Genomic DNA, 15,731 nt, shown 5'->3' on the forward strand with positions numbered 1-15,731 from the left:
TCCACACTTAGACGCACAAGTGAAAACGTATCACAGAACAGATATGATCCCAGTGGGAATAGGAGCTTTAGAGGCCGTAATTCCCATTTCCCTGGGAGAGACACTGCAGTAGATTCCAATCACATCATCAAAGGTCTCCTAAAACTGAGTCTTCAGAACAAATACACAGCTTAATGTCTTCTAAGATGAGCTGCTAACCCGCCTGTTGTCTTGGTGTATTTTGGATAAGTTTTTTTTTAAGTATTTATGAGCAGAAGATAGTCAGGAAAAAATTTACAACCTTGTATAAATTGATCTAATAATTTCCACATTTGAGAAGCTTAACGTGATTTTTTTTAAGAATGTTAGATAATAGTCCTGTAGTATGCATGATGATGGGATTGAACTGATATTTTAATGCTTTTTACCTTTTGGAAGGTAACTCGAGGAGTTAAAATTTATTTTTTTATTTTTTGGTCTTACCTGTTTAATTGTCTGTTGTAACTTAATTTCCAACAATATCTCAACATTTCACTAAATCACAGCTGTCCTTTCACTTGCTGTTTTTCTCAAAAACAAAATGATGGCAGCTGCTGCCTTGCTGCAGCTGATGTCACTGGTTACCATGGCAACTAGTGCCCAGCTGTGAAAGTGAGCAAGAGGCAACGTCCAGCACAAGTGTGTGTGTGTGTGTGTGTGTGTGTGTGTGTGTGTGTGTGTGTGTGTGTGTGTGTGTGTGTGTGTGTGTGTGTGTGTGTGTGTGTGTGTGTGTGTGTGTGTCTTACTTAATGTGCCAGTGGCAATACATTTAGAGGGTTTGGGGGAAAACATAAATATCAAACAGGCACTACCTGCTTTTATGCCATGAGGTCCAGCATATCTGAGACCACATCAAACAGCTGCAACACTTTCATGTATAAATGGAAATAATCTGAAGGTATGAGGATCCCAACTAAACCTTTAATTTAATAAAACATTTAGGAATACAAGTCGTAACTTGTAAAATTCACTTACAATTTGTCTTATCAACCCTTGTTAAGCTAAATTAATCCGCAGCCATTGTTCACCTCTAAGAAAAATGGCTGTATCTCATGAACACAGCTGAAGCAATAAAGGAACATGGTGGTGCTATAGCTCCTTTGGTTGAGCAGGTGACCCATATTCTAAAAAGCTGGGTTTGATTCGACTCCAGACCATGTTTTACATATCTTCCCACTTTCCTGACTACTCTCTGCAGTGACGTTGGCCAAAAAAGAAATAAAAAGAAATAAAGGAATTTCACAAGAGTGAAAAAGTTATTATGAGCAAAAAAGCCTTTCTGTGTGTCACAACATGGCTAGGCTTCACATCATACAGAGAGCAATTCATCAGGCTTTGTACACTGAGAGACAAAAATCCAGTTACGTTTCAGATAGACATTTTGACTCCAGTCAGCACAGGTGAGGGCTGGAGAAGAAGGCTGTCTAATAGTCTCAGTGGTCTCTGAACTGATTCCCAGAAGGGAAGAATACTCGCACATGGTCAGCTCTGGACACTGCAGATGAACAGCTGTTCTTATTATACTAGTTTCTAGTATATCTGTTGGATGCATGCACACTTGTAGTGTATCCACAGTTACAACTAACTGCGGGGACAAAAGATTTTGATGATTCTGCAATTTTGCTGCCAGGCCACACACCACAAAGCGTTCAAGAAGCACCTGACAACCACAAAATTCTGGATTTATAGATTTTCTTCCCCCGTCACCTGACCTCTGGTGGTCTTGGACTTTAGTACCAGACTCTGTTTTTTTTCTGCAAGCATATTGAATATTGAATAACATTTTGTTAGAACACAATACACAGAGCAATGAGACACCACAATGAGGGCTAGATGGTGGTTATGAATATTTCCCTGCTTATGTTTACTAAACAAAACTCACAGAGAGATCATTTTTATGCCCTTGTAACTATCTGCATTTGTATTTTCACACAATTACCAAGATAAACACAAGCCACAGGCATATGGAGCACCATCTGCTCTGCAGAACTCCACTGCCCCTGTGACCATTTACTCATGTTCCCTTAGTGCTCTTGTCCTGGTACAGACCCACACAGCTGACCTCTGCCACCATGACATAAAAAACCTGAACTTCTACCTGGTTTAGTGCCCCAGGTCAAGAAAATTACTCTACGCCCTGTACTATAATTTTTTTTAATTTAATTCCTCTCAGGTATACTTATTATTTCCTTTGAAGACAGAAAAATTAGAGAATGTGCTCCACAAATATTTGAGTATATAAATTATTTAAAAATAAATGAATTTTAAAAATCACATAATGCAACTTCTCATTTAAAGTTTTGATTTTACAGCAAAGGAAAAAGACATCTAGACGGGAGCATACAAGTTATATGAGTTGCAATTTCTGATTTTTAAAACAGTTTAATACAAATTCTGAAGCCAAAATGATGCCATTATTTATTTTACACACACCTTGTCTGCAGCTTTTATCTCCAAATTCTATAACAAAATAACATATAATAATTAGAAAATAAAAAAGTATTCAAATTACTTGTAGTGTGTCTAATTTATTTTTACTGTTCACAGTTCAGTCCATACCTGTAAGTGTTTGGACAAATACACATTTTTTTTATTTTGCCTTGGACCAACCACAATGGATTCTAGACCAAACAACCAGAAATGTGGTTTAATTGATTAGGAATTACAACACAGTGCACTATTTTCAGAGGTAATAGCATCTGAATTGATAAACAAGAGTGTCACAGCCAGGTGAGGGCCGTTTAAGCAGGTAAAGTAGAGTAGTGTTTCACTTGTATTTACATTTGGTTCACTGACTTACCTTATATTTAAAACGATGCTAATTTTTCCACTTTTAATTGAATCTCTGAAAACGTGGGACTGTGTATAAACATGTAATTGCATGACACATGCGTCTTTTAATATAAATGCTTAGTTTTTAATAGTGTCCAGCCGTAGCAGCGCCACATCTAAGTGAAACCAGGTGAAATGAACCTAAATACATGTGTAATGTTTGTAAGGCTGTGTGAGGAAAACTACTCACCTGGATCATGTAGAGCTGAGCAATGCGGTACTCCTCCACACTCATAGGCATGGGGATCCGATACTCCTTGATCAGCATGGCTGTGCTTGAGTTGAGCCGACACAGTTAGTGTGTGTGTCCAAAGAGGAAGCAGCGCGTGAAGGTAGATGCTCCTGTCAGTCGGCTTTGCTACCCAAGCTGCATGTTCAAGCAGGAAGAACGGGACTCATTATTCACACCTGAAACAGAGGAAAAATGTCCTTTCAGCTTCCAGAGTTACAGACAAAACACAGGAAGAGTTTGCATGTTTGTCTCAAGGATTAACACCCCCCCCCCCCCCCCCCTCCTTCTACATACGCAAGCCAACACATACAAGGTAATCCACTGACCCAGGAAACGCGCTGAAATCCCCCAGCAACCTAAATCCCAACTCTGACTACAGACCAAAGATGCAACCAAGTTGTGTTCAGTGCTGCCTTTTAAATTACTCTTCTTGTCTAGTGATAGAAAGCGCATGTATTCAAGTATCAGAGAGCCACAGTGCTCAGGTATTATACTTCTACTTATAGTGCATTTCAGATTGAAAGGTTGTACTACTTAAAGTTATTAGACATTTTATTTACATTATTACATTGGGGGGGAAACATATAAGCTGTTCATTTAAAATAATGCATTCCATAAAAGTTTCCTGGCATTATCTGGTTCACTTGTCCCCATAGAGCAGGTTTGGCCAACATTTTAATTCCAGAGTTCTACTGATGCTGATTTAGATGAAGTGAGCAAAAGGCCGCATTCTTTTTGTTTCTCTTTTACATGTGTGTTAGCTAAACCGAGATGGGCCCAGGCTATGGGTTGTATTTTTCCCATGTGTACCTTAGAGAGACTGACATGCTGGATGACTGCTCCTCGCTGAGCCTGTGATCTCTATTCTGTCGCCAAGTGCTTTTGCTGGGGTTCTCTCTCTGATTGTAGCACCTTTACCTTTACCCCAACAATACAAAGCTTCTTGAGGTGACTATTGTTGATACTATTGACTGGTGCTACACTATAAATAAAACCGAATTGATCTGTTGGCTTGCATATTAAAATACATTTTTAAATAACCAGTTTTCTGCAGTTAAATTACCATTCAAATGAGGGAATTTTAATTGCAAAAGTAACTTTAGACTTTTAAAAAGGCAGCTCATCTGATCTCTATGAGTCTGACAGCTCTGTGGAAGGTGGAACCAAGTGTTTTGACTCATGTGCTCCATTAAAAAAAACTCAAACAGAGTGTTGACTCCATGCAGCAGCTAGGACGTTTCCTGGGTAGATTCAGAAGCTTTCCAATTGAGCTCAAAGCAGAAAATTACAGCTGGTCAGAGCCTGTGCCTGCCTATGCAGAGAAAAAGAAATGTCTCATCTGCACCTCTGAGAGGATGACTAGCTGCCAGCAGCCATCTATCAAAGTCCTATGTGATGGGAGGCTGAGAAAGTCTACAGCTAAACTGTACTAAATTTACAGCTGAAGCAGCTCTGGTCAAATAGAAACAGCAGCTTGTTCCTGTGCACCAAATTGGAGCTCAAGCTACTGTCTGGAAAAAGGCACACCCACCATTAGCCCCTTCGACCCACAGTCCAACAATAGATGCTGGTGTTTCAACCTGAATGACAAAGGTTGTGACAGCTCATCTCTGGGACAACTGCAGATAAAACCAGAACGTATGGGACACGATCTGCCACAACTTACAGGTTATTCCTCGTAAAATGGCAAATGCGACCTTGGACCTGAGCACAGTTAGGTTGAAGAACCAGACTAATGAATAATCTATGAAAAATTGTGTTTCTTTCAAATTGGTGATGGACATAAGGATGGACAGACACACATCTCGCCATGGCACAAGCTAATCAAACACTTGTGCTAAAAAGCAAAAAGATTACAAGGCTACTTACAGCACATGTTGATGAGTTTGACAAACAACTTCGACTGATTCTCCAACCAGTTTGTTTGAGCACTAGGGTCAATAGAAATTAACAGAACATGACCATATTAGGTTTTTTCAAACTTGACACCCTCTCTCTACCCACTTCCACTTCATTTGTGTGTCCATGTGGAAGGTCCCCGTCACTGAGGACCATTCCATCCCAGTGAGTGGGTTATGAGATGATCCGCCAGCAAGTCTAGATTGATGCTAAAGATACTGACAATGTTCAGGGTCATGTTGGGCTCCTCATGGAAGATGCCCTGGACAAATGTAGCATACATGAGACTAACTGTATATTTATTAATAAACTGATCAAAGATAGACATTTTATCAAACAGGCACCAACAACATAAGCATTATGTTGCATATGCACCATTTCTCTAGTCTCTTAAGCTCTCAACTCTTAAACTAGCTTCCTGATCCTGGTTCTGTTCTTTTGATCGTTCATATTTTAGGCTCCATATCTAACAGACTTTTGCACATTCGATTCAAAACCAAGATGCCTACAATTCAAAGAAGCTGTTTAAAACCCACCTTAATGAGCACTGCTTCATTCAGCTGAGAATATTTAGTTTGTGAAAGGTGCATTGTCATCAAGTCCAGAATTCAACTTTTTTTTTTTTTTTTTTTTTGGCCTCACAAACACCTGAGGGGAAATCTCTGGCTCTGTAGCTACTAAATGGTGCATGATGGTCACCAGCTGGTCTTTGTGTGTGTCTGCTTTTTGCAGCTTTTGTTTGTTTGTTCGTTTTTTATAGTTGTCTTAAACCTGCTGCCAAACAGCCAACAGAAGCAGTGAAGCTGGAGCCAAACAGCTCTGTAGAGCCAAGAGCAGATCCAGGTTCAGGAGATAATTCTCCTGTCAGTGTTTTCATACTTTTATTACAGGCTTTGTTATTATGCGATTTTTTTCTAACAAAAAAAACCATGAATAATAGACCCACAAATAATTGGTTACTCTGACTTCCTCCTACAGTCCAAAAACATTAACTGCTCATTCTAAATTTTCTCTCAGTGTTAGACCTGAGATGGACTGGCCCTTCCATGGTGTACCCCACCTGCCACCTCTCACAACCAGCCTCCCTGAATTGAAGTGGTTAAGAAAAATGGATTGATTAATTTAAAATAAAATCCTCTTGTGGAGCTCTTTTTAAGCTTTCAGTTAGTTTATTTTCTGCACCTTACTTGTCTGCACATCTCATATTGAAGTTTTTTAAATTCCTGTTCCTCTGCCAAGTCCCCTGAGTCTGTGCAAAGTACATGGCCAATGTAGGTGACCCATAGGGGGAATCCACATGACACATCCACTCCAATGCATTTGTTCTCCTAATAAAGATATAAAAGAACAGTATGGCAAACTGTTACCTTTTGCTTAATCTTTTTCTACAAAAAATACGATTTCTGACTCAAAATAATGGAAATCTAAGCTATGTGTCCAATGCTCTCAGCTTACTTCAGGGGGATTCCCTGATCCCCTACTTAACGTGTTCCCTCACAGATCCTCAAACAAACCCTACGACCATGATATGAATAATGTGTTTCTGTCACAATCACATACACAACATCTAAGAGCAGGAGGCCAGTGCATCATCTGTTTCTTACACATCACAGTCGGATGCATCAGGATACATTTGATTTGATTCTTTGGCACTTAGAGGAGTCGTGCTGCACTGACAAGATCCCCCGATGGGATTGTGCTCTACATTCAGTAATCATAGCACACACTGATGTAAAACACACCACAACAGTCTTCACATGAGAACACATATGCTGGGGCACAACATCTGCCACATACACACAGACAAATCAACAGCAAGTCTGTTTCCCCCCTGGTTTCATGAGATACCCCAAGAGTCAAGTACTGTACTGTGTGCGCTTGTTGCGTAATTCAGTTTTCCTTCCACACTAGCTGCAGATGTGGATTTCATAGACAGGCATGTACTGTCTAATGATCCAGTAGGAAATTAGCAAACGATATTTGCGTTACTCTGTACAGAGCAGAGTCTCGTATGATGATTTGTTATCATAACTCAGGCATGAAAAACTCAGCGTGCAGCACATCATCACCACCCAGCTTGCAGCCACAGGACGTTAATGACATGATGTTTCACCAGATCTAAAGGTTTATATTTTGATTCTTTCAAGCTAAATAATCAACATGCAAGTTGGTTCACACAATTTGCAAGATGAGGTAATTTTCTTTCAGATATTTGGCTACAACCTGTAACTAGCATTTTCCCCACATCCACAGAGTTACAGTGTTTGATTATAGAAACGTTAAAAAAATAAGGTTTTTCTTTTTCTTTCTTTTTTAAAGTGGTATTTGATAAAGAAAACTGAATACTGCTAAAGCCCACACATCAAACATGAATCCATTACTTATTCACAGCCTTAGTTTCCCACCTGCAGATCCTCATTCCAGTCAGCCTTGACCACAGTGAACCACAGTCCAGCAGGCAGCATTTATGTTACCATCATGTCATTTACGTTCATAACAGTGCAGTTTGGAGGAGAAAACAAACGAATGCTCCATTTGGCAGTATTTCATGTATACAAGCAAATAATCATGTATAATCAAATAAATCATTTGGGTGTTTACCTCAAAGCTACCCAACTGATCCACTAAATACAGGCTTAGGGTCCATTGCAGATTCCAATCCTAAAGAGAATCCCAGCGCACGCACCCTCGCTTCCCTTCCTCTTCCGTCTTTGGTCAGCTTATCTTCACCGGTTCACCCCCGCTCTGGTAAGGAGCTTCACTTTCTAAATTCTCACAGTGAAATCAGAGAAGATATCGATTCTCTGTCTCTCCTCTATCTCCTTTCTCCTCCCATCCACCTCTATTTCTCTTCTGCGCTCCCTTTTCTGCCGTCTCCACCTCTTTGGGACTGAGGAAGCTTTGTTACCACGGAGACGCATGAGGCTGTGGCCTGATTGGTGGAGTTTGTTGTGATGCAGCAAGTCGGCAGTGCAGCCCACTAGATTGATTGCCTTTTCAGTCAGAATCGTTGTGTAATACTGAGCCAGAATAAGCTTACTAAGTGGAGATATATAGGAATTTATTTTCAGTAAAGCGGGGGATTACAATTCACTTTCAGTGTTACATTACTTGGTTGTGTATCACAGCAAAGCCCGTGGTGGAAAGTATGGAGGACTGTGAATGTCAAATTTATTTAACTCCCAATTAAAATACATACTTTACAATGGAATTTAGCAATCTATAAAAGACTAACTCAGCACGTTTTGTCTATTACATTAATTGATTAATTTTATTGGATAAAAAAGGAGAACAAGCAGAAAGCTAGTTTTCACAAACAAATTATGAAAATAATTGTGAAAAATTTCAATAAATAGAATTTTGATTTTTTTCCAGATATGAAGCAGATTAAAGCAATAAATGCTCACAGTACAGAAGATGGAAATAAATCATCCATCTATTTTCTTTGAATTATCCAATTCAGGGTCGCAGGGGGATGGACCCTATCTCAGCCTCAATAGGGGAAGTATCTGTCATAGGGCTAACACAGAGAGACAGGCAATCATTTCCACCTATGGGCAATTTAGAATCACCAATTAACCTAACCCCACTAACTGCATGTCTTTGGACTGTGGCAGGAAGCCGAGTACCTGGAGAGAACCCACACAGACACCAGAAGAACATGCAAACGCCACACAATATAGCTCAGGCTTCTTGAAGTGAGGCAAACCATTTTTGCTTTGAAAAATATTTTCATGATTAATCTATTTGCTAAAAAGATGCAATTAATTTTCTGATCAATTTACAGATAACTTATTGTAGCAACTTTTTTTCAGCCATCAATCACATAACAACAAACAAAGATGAGTTTGTAGTGAAACAGTCCCATTTTAGCAGAGGAAAAACCAGCGCAATTTTCCATTTGTATTTTAAAAAATGACTTAAAAATGACTTGACAAACTCAGAAACAAGATCAGTGCAACTTTAGTCTAATTTTTCATTCGCAACAAATTGCCATAGACTGAAGTTGCATTCACCAATAGCAACCAAGACGCCATCTTTTAATTGCTTATGTATTATTCTCAATACCAACTTATTGGCTGATTGTTTTCTTAATCTATTTCTAATACCAGAGAAAACCAAATGTTTTATATAAAATATATATAACAGGGCACGGTGGTTAGCACTGTTGCCGCACAGCAAGAAGGTCCTGAGTTCAATTCCATCATCAGGCCGGGGTCTTTCTGTGTGGAGTTTGCATGTTCTCCCCGTGTTTGCGTGGGTTCACTCCGGGTACTCCGGCTTCCTCCCACCGTCCAAAGACATGCAACTTGAGGGGATAGGTTAATTGGATAATCCAAATTGCCACTAAGTTTGAATGTGAGTGCGAATGGTTGTCTGTCCCTGTGTGTTGGCCCTGCGACAGACTGGCGAGCTGTCCAGGGTGTACCCCGCCTCTCGCCCTATGACAGCTGGGATAGGCTCCAGTGCCCCCCGCGACCCTGAAAAGGATAAGCGGAAGCGAATGGATGGATGGATATATATAACGGGAAAAACAGGGGAAAAAGATGTTGCTTCAAAAATAACCACATTTTCTAATATATAATTTCAACGACAGTGTCATTTTTCAGTCATTTTTATAAAGCTTTATAGGAATGGCTTTGCAAATCCCTTTTTCTTTTTCTTTTTGTGCATTTGACACATTCCGACAAATCCTTGATGATGGGATCTCTTTTAAAGACAACATCAGAGGTGATAAGGAGTCAATGTGTGAAGAAAATGTGTGTGCATCACGTTTTAATGGGAGCTCTGAGCAGCAGATTGGTTGCGCTGATGATTATGCCTTTGTTTGCAGGGCATCGTGACTGTCCTGCCTTTGGTGAGGTGCTTTGCTTGTGCTTCAGCCTCTGAGGTGCATTTTGAACAGCTTCAGAATGAGTCAACTGAGTGCTGTGAACACAGGTATTTCCTTTTGGTTGAGCAAAATGATACAATTTATACAGGTAATTCCACACTGCAAATAGCCTTCTGAGATATTCAAAAATCATCATCATCATATACCTTCTATGCACACAAAATTTGATGTGCATAGAAGGTATATTTTAATTTATACATACCCTTTATTTCTTACAGTTCTGTCACAAACAGTGACTCCTGTATACTGCTTTGAATTTCTTATTCTGTCCTTTGAGTTTTCTGTCTTCCATCTACCCATATATGCTTTCCTTTTATAACCTTTCCATTTTTTTGTACTTCCTCCAAATTTTAGACAGAGCTGAGTGGAAAAAATCAACATCTTTTGTGTGAACTGTGTCAGATTTTCTTCTTGAGAAAGCTTTATAATCCTTTCGATTGTTTTAACTGACAGCTCTCTTATTAGGGCCATTTTTCCTTTTAATGAGCCTGGTGCAATTTTGGATGTTTAGTTTTTGCAGAATTTGTTTTAGTAAAGCAGACTACACAGTGAAGCCGGGAAAATTGGCAAGCATAATGATTTGAGTAAGTTTGACATGGGCTAAATTTAGATTGGGAGCGCAGGTCAAAGCATCCCCAAAACTGGAGCATTTTTGGGTGTTTTGGCTCTGCAGTGGTTAGTATTGTCGAGAGACAGACTTCCTGTATTGGGGTCATGGGCCACGCAATCAACAGTATCTATCAAAAATGGCTCAAGGAAGGAACAGTGGTGAACCATGGGTCATGTAGCCTCTTTCAGTAGTATAATGCCCCCTGCAACAAAGCAAAGGTGGTTCAGGAATGGTTTGAGGAGCATAACAACAAGTTTGAGGTGTTGACTCAGCCTAAATTTCAAAGATGTTAGTCCAATCAAACATCTGTGGGATGTGCTGGACAAACAAGTCGGATCCATGTAGGCCCCACCTCACATCTTACAAGGCTTAAAGGATCTACTGGTGACATCATGGTGCCAGATACCACAGCAAACTATCAGAGGTCTAGAGGAATCCATGCCTCGATGGGTCAGGGCTGTTTTGGCAGCAATAAGGGGGACCACAACACAGGTGGTCATAATGTTATTCCTGATTGGTATATTTAAGATTTGTTCATTTGCTACAAAGCTGAACTGAATAAACGTCCTGAATGACCTTGGTTAACATTGACTTTAGTCAATAGTCACCTTATTTGGCATATGGCTCAGCTGTAGAGCAGCTGCGAGAGTCCAGACAGTGCAGGCATCAGTAGAAAATCTACATGACATTAAATTCAAACTTAAGCAGCACCAAAGGAGCAGCTGGCGTTGAGGTTAGTTTAGGAATACGGAGTTCGTCATGCAAGGTCAAAGGTATGTGCCTTTTTTCACACTCTGCGCCACATTACTGTTTACATGAGATGAATTTCTACAATCGCGGATAGAGACAAAATACTGTTACTGTTAATCTGACTATCTTCAGGTTTTATGCTTACATTTACACACGCAGTTACTGTCCCTCCATTTAGAAATGCAGAGGCGTCACGGTGTAATTATTTTACGTGTAGTTATTTTTTTTCCTGTGTAATAATATTCAACATTGCATTTTTCAAAAAAAATGCCTCTCTGTGCAAAATGGGTTCAAAAACATAAACAACTGTGGGATACTGTTTGTCTGTGATTTGGACAGGGGGAACAAATTGTGGCAGGATTATTTGTATCCCACAGTAACTTTACTGTATAAAGAGCTAACATCTCTAAAATGTCAGGAGTATTTAGTCAACTAAAAATCAAGAATGTGGGATACTGTTTGTCTGTGATTTGGAGAGCCCAGCGTGTGCTTCCGACGCAGGGAAAACCAATTCTGTCGGGGAGACCTACCGTGGCAGTTGTGCAGGTGAAGCCAAAGGGAAGATATGCTTCACCATATTTTCTAGTATTTGGCAATGCCTCATCCTCAGCTTTGCATTTGTGTGGGAGCCCCGTAGAAAACCTGTCCATTATGCTAGCAGTGTCTAAGCTTCTTCTTTCTTTCTTTTTTTTATTAATTCCCCCACCACCACCACGCAATGGCTCTGCCGCTCTAGCAACCATGTGCAGGTTAAAGAAGCTTAAACAGTGTGGTAACCCTACTTGCAACAGGATGTTGCCTAAGCTGGCATTGAGTAAGTTGATCTGCAGAGACCATGGCTGAGTTTAGCTTTTGGCCAGCCTGAATAAACATTTCCATCCACTAATGTTCCATTTTATGAACTATTTTGCACTTTTCCCATTGAGCTTCAAGTTAACACCAATTTATCTATGACTTTTCTCAGAGGGTTTCCGTTTAAAATACTCCACCTGCAGCTCGTAGTGATCTATAGGGGACTACGTAGCTGCTGCTTGGGCTTAAAGGACATTTCAAAGACTATAACTTACAAGAGGAAGGAGAAGAAAGACAACCTGAGACATTTCACTACAGGAGATCTCAAAAGCCAAGCCAACCCCTAAATTAATTTACAGTCAGTGGCAACTGAAAACAAGCTTCGAGGCTTGTACAGTCACACCAGCAGCAGGTTCACTGCTCTCAGCCTCGCATTTTATCTGTGAGCTGCAGGGATCCACATCCTCAGAATGAAATGACTTGTTGATGGGTGCTCCGCCCGCTGCACACACACTCTTTATCCGAGCATCAGCAGAGCAGACGCTAACAGAAACAACCCCTACTACGCAAACACCACTTACACACGCACAACCCAACATGAACATCTGCTGTCATTGTGACTGTTAATTTGTGATGTTGTCAAGCACATCTTTCCTCACCAGATACTCCTGCTACCCATCCTGCACTCATCAAAAAAGGTCTGTGTGGCTACTCACTGTCAGTTGCTGTGATGCAACTAACGGCATTTATGTGGACGTCACTTGAGCATGTGTATGGCTGCATTACCAGTAGACTGTTTGCATTTATATTTCACATTTATCTCGGCTGAGTCATTTTCAACACTATATCCTTTAAAGCATTACATAATTACAATTGTGAGGCACTTATTTATTTATATTTACATTACATTTTATCCATTTTTTCTTAGTGCTAGAAACAGCCTGCCAAAATGTGCACACCCTCTCATCCATAGGTTTTCAGTAGTGTAGTTCAGTGACTTGAAGCTGCTGGTAATGTGACAGACCCCACCTAGTAGGCAGTTCTCCGTCTCTCAAAGTGGCCACACCCTTAATATTCCATAACTTTAAGCCTTAATACAATTTAAAAATATAAGTTAGCATATATCTCTGTCTCTCTGTATTCTGGTAGCTGGGATAGGCTCCAGCCCCCTCACAATCCTGAAAAGGATAAGTGGAAGACAATGGATGGATGGAGTAAGTGTGCAGAAATTCCCTATACTGTACAGCCATCATGAAGGTGAAAAATTGATTTTAACATGAGAATCTAGAGAATCTATGAGGATTGATACACTGGAGTGACCTCAAGTAGCCATTCAAAGAACCCGCTACCTGAGGTGTCCATTTGTTTTTCCTTTTTAAAAATTTAAAAACAAAATTAAAGCTAAAAGCTATTTATTAGTGCAAATTACTTCTACAGCGTGCTTCCCCTCACCCCCCTACCAGTCGAGGCAGTGTTTGTTGATCACTTTATTACTGTCAATATGTTAATCAGTTTCATAGAGAGACTCAGGGCGTCACAGATTGTTTACGGTTCCAATCATAAGAGTGAAAACAAAAGGACTTGGAAACACTAAAATAATGCTGCTTACACATGACGAGTCAGCATTAATAACAACACATAATGCAAAGGACATTATAGTGCAGAATGAGTACTTTGACTTTTCTGAATGGTTACGGTAAGTAGGGCTGGTGTTCTGTTCTTCCTTTTACTTAACAAAAATGATATTTTATCACTCTTCCTCCATCAGTTGATGGTTTGGTTTGCAGAACTACTACGGATAGAAGATGGTGTCACTGACCTGCAGTTCATCCCCAGTGGAGGCTTCAACCCTTCTTCCTGTGAATAAGAAACAGCTGAAATAAACCTCAGAGAGCAGGTGTGTGTTTCAAGGAGCCTACAATGCAGAAGCATTGCACAAGAAAGAGAGTGCTGTCAAAAATATCACATTACGGAGGAGAAGTGACTGTTTTTAAACCATTTCCTTCCTCAATCCAGTTTCAGAGCATTGAAAGTATTGAGTAATGCTTAGTTGCAAAAGCATTGCATATTACATTATTTAAAAAGTGATTTGGGTGTCTGCAATTAGTTGGAGGTTTATTTTCCTTGACGCCAAATGTATTCATCCATAGCTAATGTGGTCATCTGACACTGTCAAAATATCACAGCAGAGAAAAAAAAACAAGGCATGGGCAGCAAATGAGAGTGAATGCAGCCCTGACGTGATGGTTGGGTTGATGAAAGAGGAGAAGCTATTTTTAGATGAGGGTGTCAGAGGAGAGGGAGGAGGTGGGGGCATGGGGGAAATGGAGGTGATGCGGGTCCAGGGATCAAAGTGATGGCGCTGCTGTAGCTGGAGTTAGTTGTGGCATTTCTCAAATTGTTCTGCTTTCCTGCGCGTTCGTAAATGACGGCAATGCATCACCGCCTGAGGAGGGAGGGGAGCTAATCAGTGTTCTCAGCACTCATCTGAGCCTCTGCTTAGTTCGTGTCAGTCTTTGCAATGCTGTTTAGTGCACTTAAACAATGGCACAGAGCTGCAGCTACAAACAAAACAAACACAAGTTGAAAACTGCTAAATTTTTTCCTTTGGGCAGAATATTAATCACTGCCACAGACTGAATATAAAAAAATAACTTTAGATGCGGCCCCATGTTCAACTGTAGCGACTTCATGAAATGAAAGATCTCATAAAAAGTGTCATTTAACCAGCTGACAAACAGCTGAACTGTTAACATCCTTTTGGATACATACAGAGACATATACACTCATCAGCTACTTTGTTAGGAACCCATGTTCAACTGCTTGTTACCACAAATATCTAATCATCACTAGAGTATACAGAGAACGATCTGAAAAAGACAAAATGACCAGTTAGCAACAGTTTTCTGAGTGAAAATACAATAGTGATGCTACAGGTCAGAGGAGAATGACTATAAAGTAACTGAAATAACCAGTTGTTATAAACGGGGTATGCAAAAGAGCATCTCTGAACCTACAACATAGTAAATCTTGAAGCAGATGAGCTACAGCAGAAGGCCACGCCTGTGCCAATCCCATCAGCTAAGAACAGAAAACTCGAGTTCACACAGAGTTGCCAACAGTGGACAACAGAAGCAGGGCCATAACCAGGGTTTAGAAAGTAGTTTCTTTTAATTGGTTACCTAAAATCTAAATCTTTATCGTTAGATATTGACACTTGGAGTTGATGTAAAATTGCATACATTTTTCTTTAGTCCTGAATGTTAAATGTGGCTCTCACTTATGGTTAAGAAGTTACCAAGGTTCAAAAAATGCTGACAAAAAAGGTGACCAAACCAACAAATTTCAGCCCACTGTGTTCAAAATCACAGAGTGATTTTTCATGGATTGACCCTACAGCAGGGGTGTTGAACTCCAGGCCTCGAGGGCCGGTGTCCTGCAGGTTTTAGATGTTTGACACCACTGCCCTACAGTACATTATTGACATACACTACCAGTCAAAGGTTTGGAAACACCTTCTCATTTAATGGTTTTTCTTTATTTTCATGACGATTTACATTGTAGATTCTCACTGAAGGCATCAAAACTATGAATGAACACATGTGAATTATGCGTGAAATAATTCAAAACATGCTTTGTATTTTACATTCTTCAAAATAGCCATCCTTTGCTTTTATTACTGTACTCTCTTGGCATTCTCTCCA

At 40.1% G+C, this 15,731-nt stretch overlaps 1 protein-coding gene across 1 annotated transcript in view; it reads right to left on the minus strand.

The window, feature by feature from the left end:
• pitpnm2 (phosphatidylinositol transfer protein, membrane-associated 2) overlaps positions 1-15,731 on the minus strand; it is a 62,409-nt gene that overhangs the window by 37,966 nt on the left and 8,712 nt on the right. Inside the window, exons 2-3 of the mRNA XM_085414496.1 lie at positions 13,847-13,884; positions 3,041-3,258 (exon numbers count right to left, since the gene is read on the minus strand). Of these exons, the coding sequence (XP_085270622.1) occupies positions 3,041-3,118 (78 nt within the window). The 5' untranslated portion in view covers positions 3,119-3,258; positions 13,847-13,884. The remainder of the gene's footprint in view (positions 1-3,040; positions 3,259-13,846; positions 13,885-15,731) is intronic.

The sequence above is a fragment of the Rhamphochromis longiceps genome, linkage group LG7, assembly GCF_057381845.1.
Source record: "Rhamphochromis longiceps isolate RC_006_pf linkage group LG7, R_longiceps_female_GT1.1, whole genome shotgun sequence".
NCBI classification, from domain to species: Eukaryota; Metazoa; Chordata; class Actinopteri; order Cichliformes; family Cichlidae; genus Rhamphochromis; species Rhamphochromis longiceps.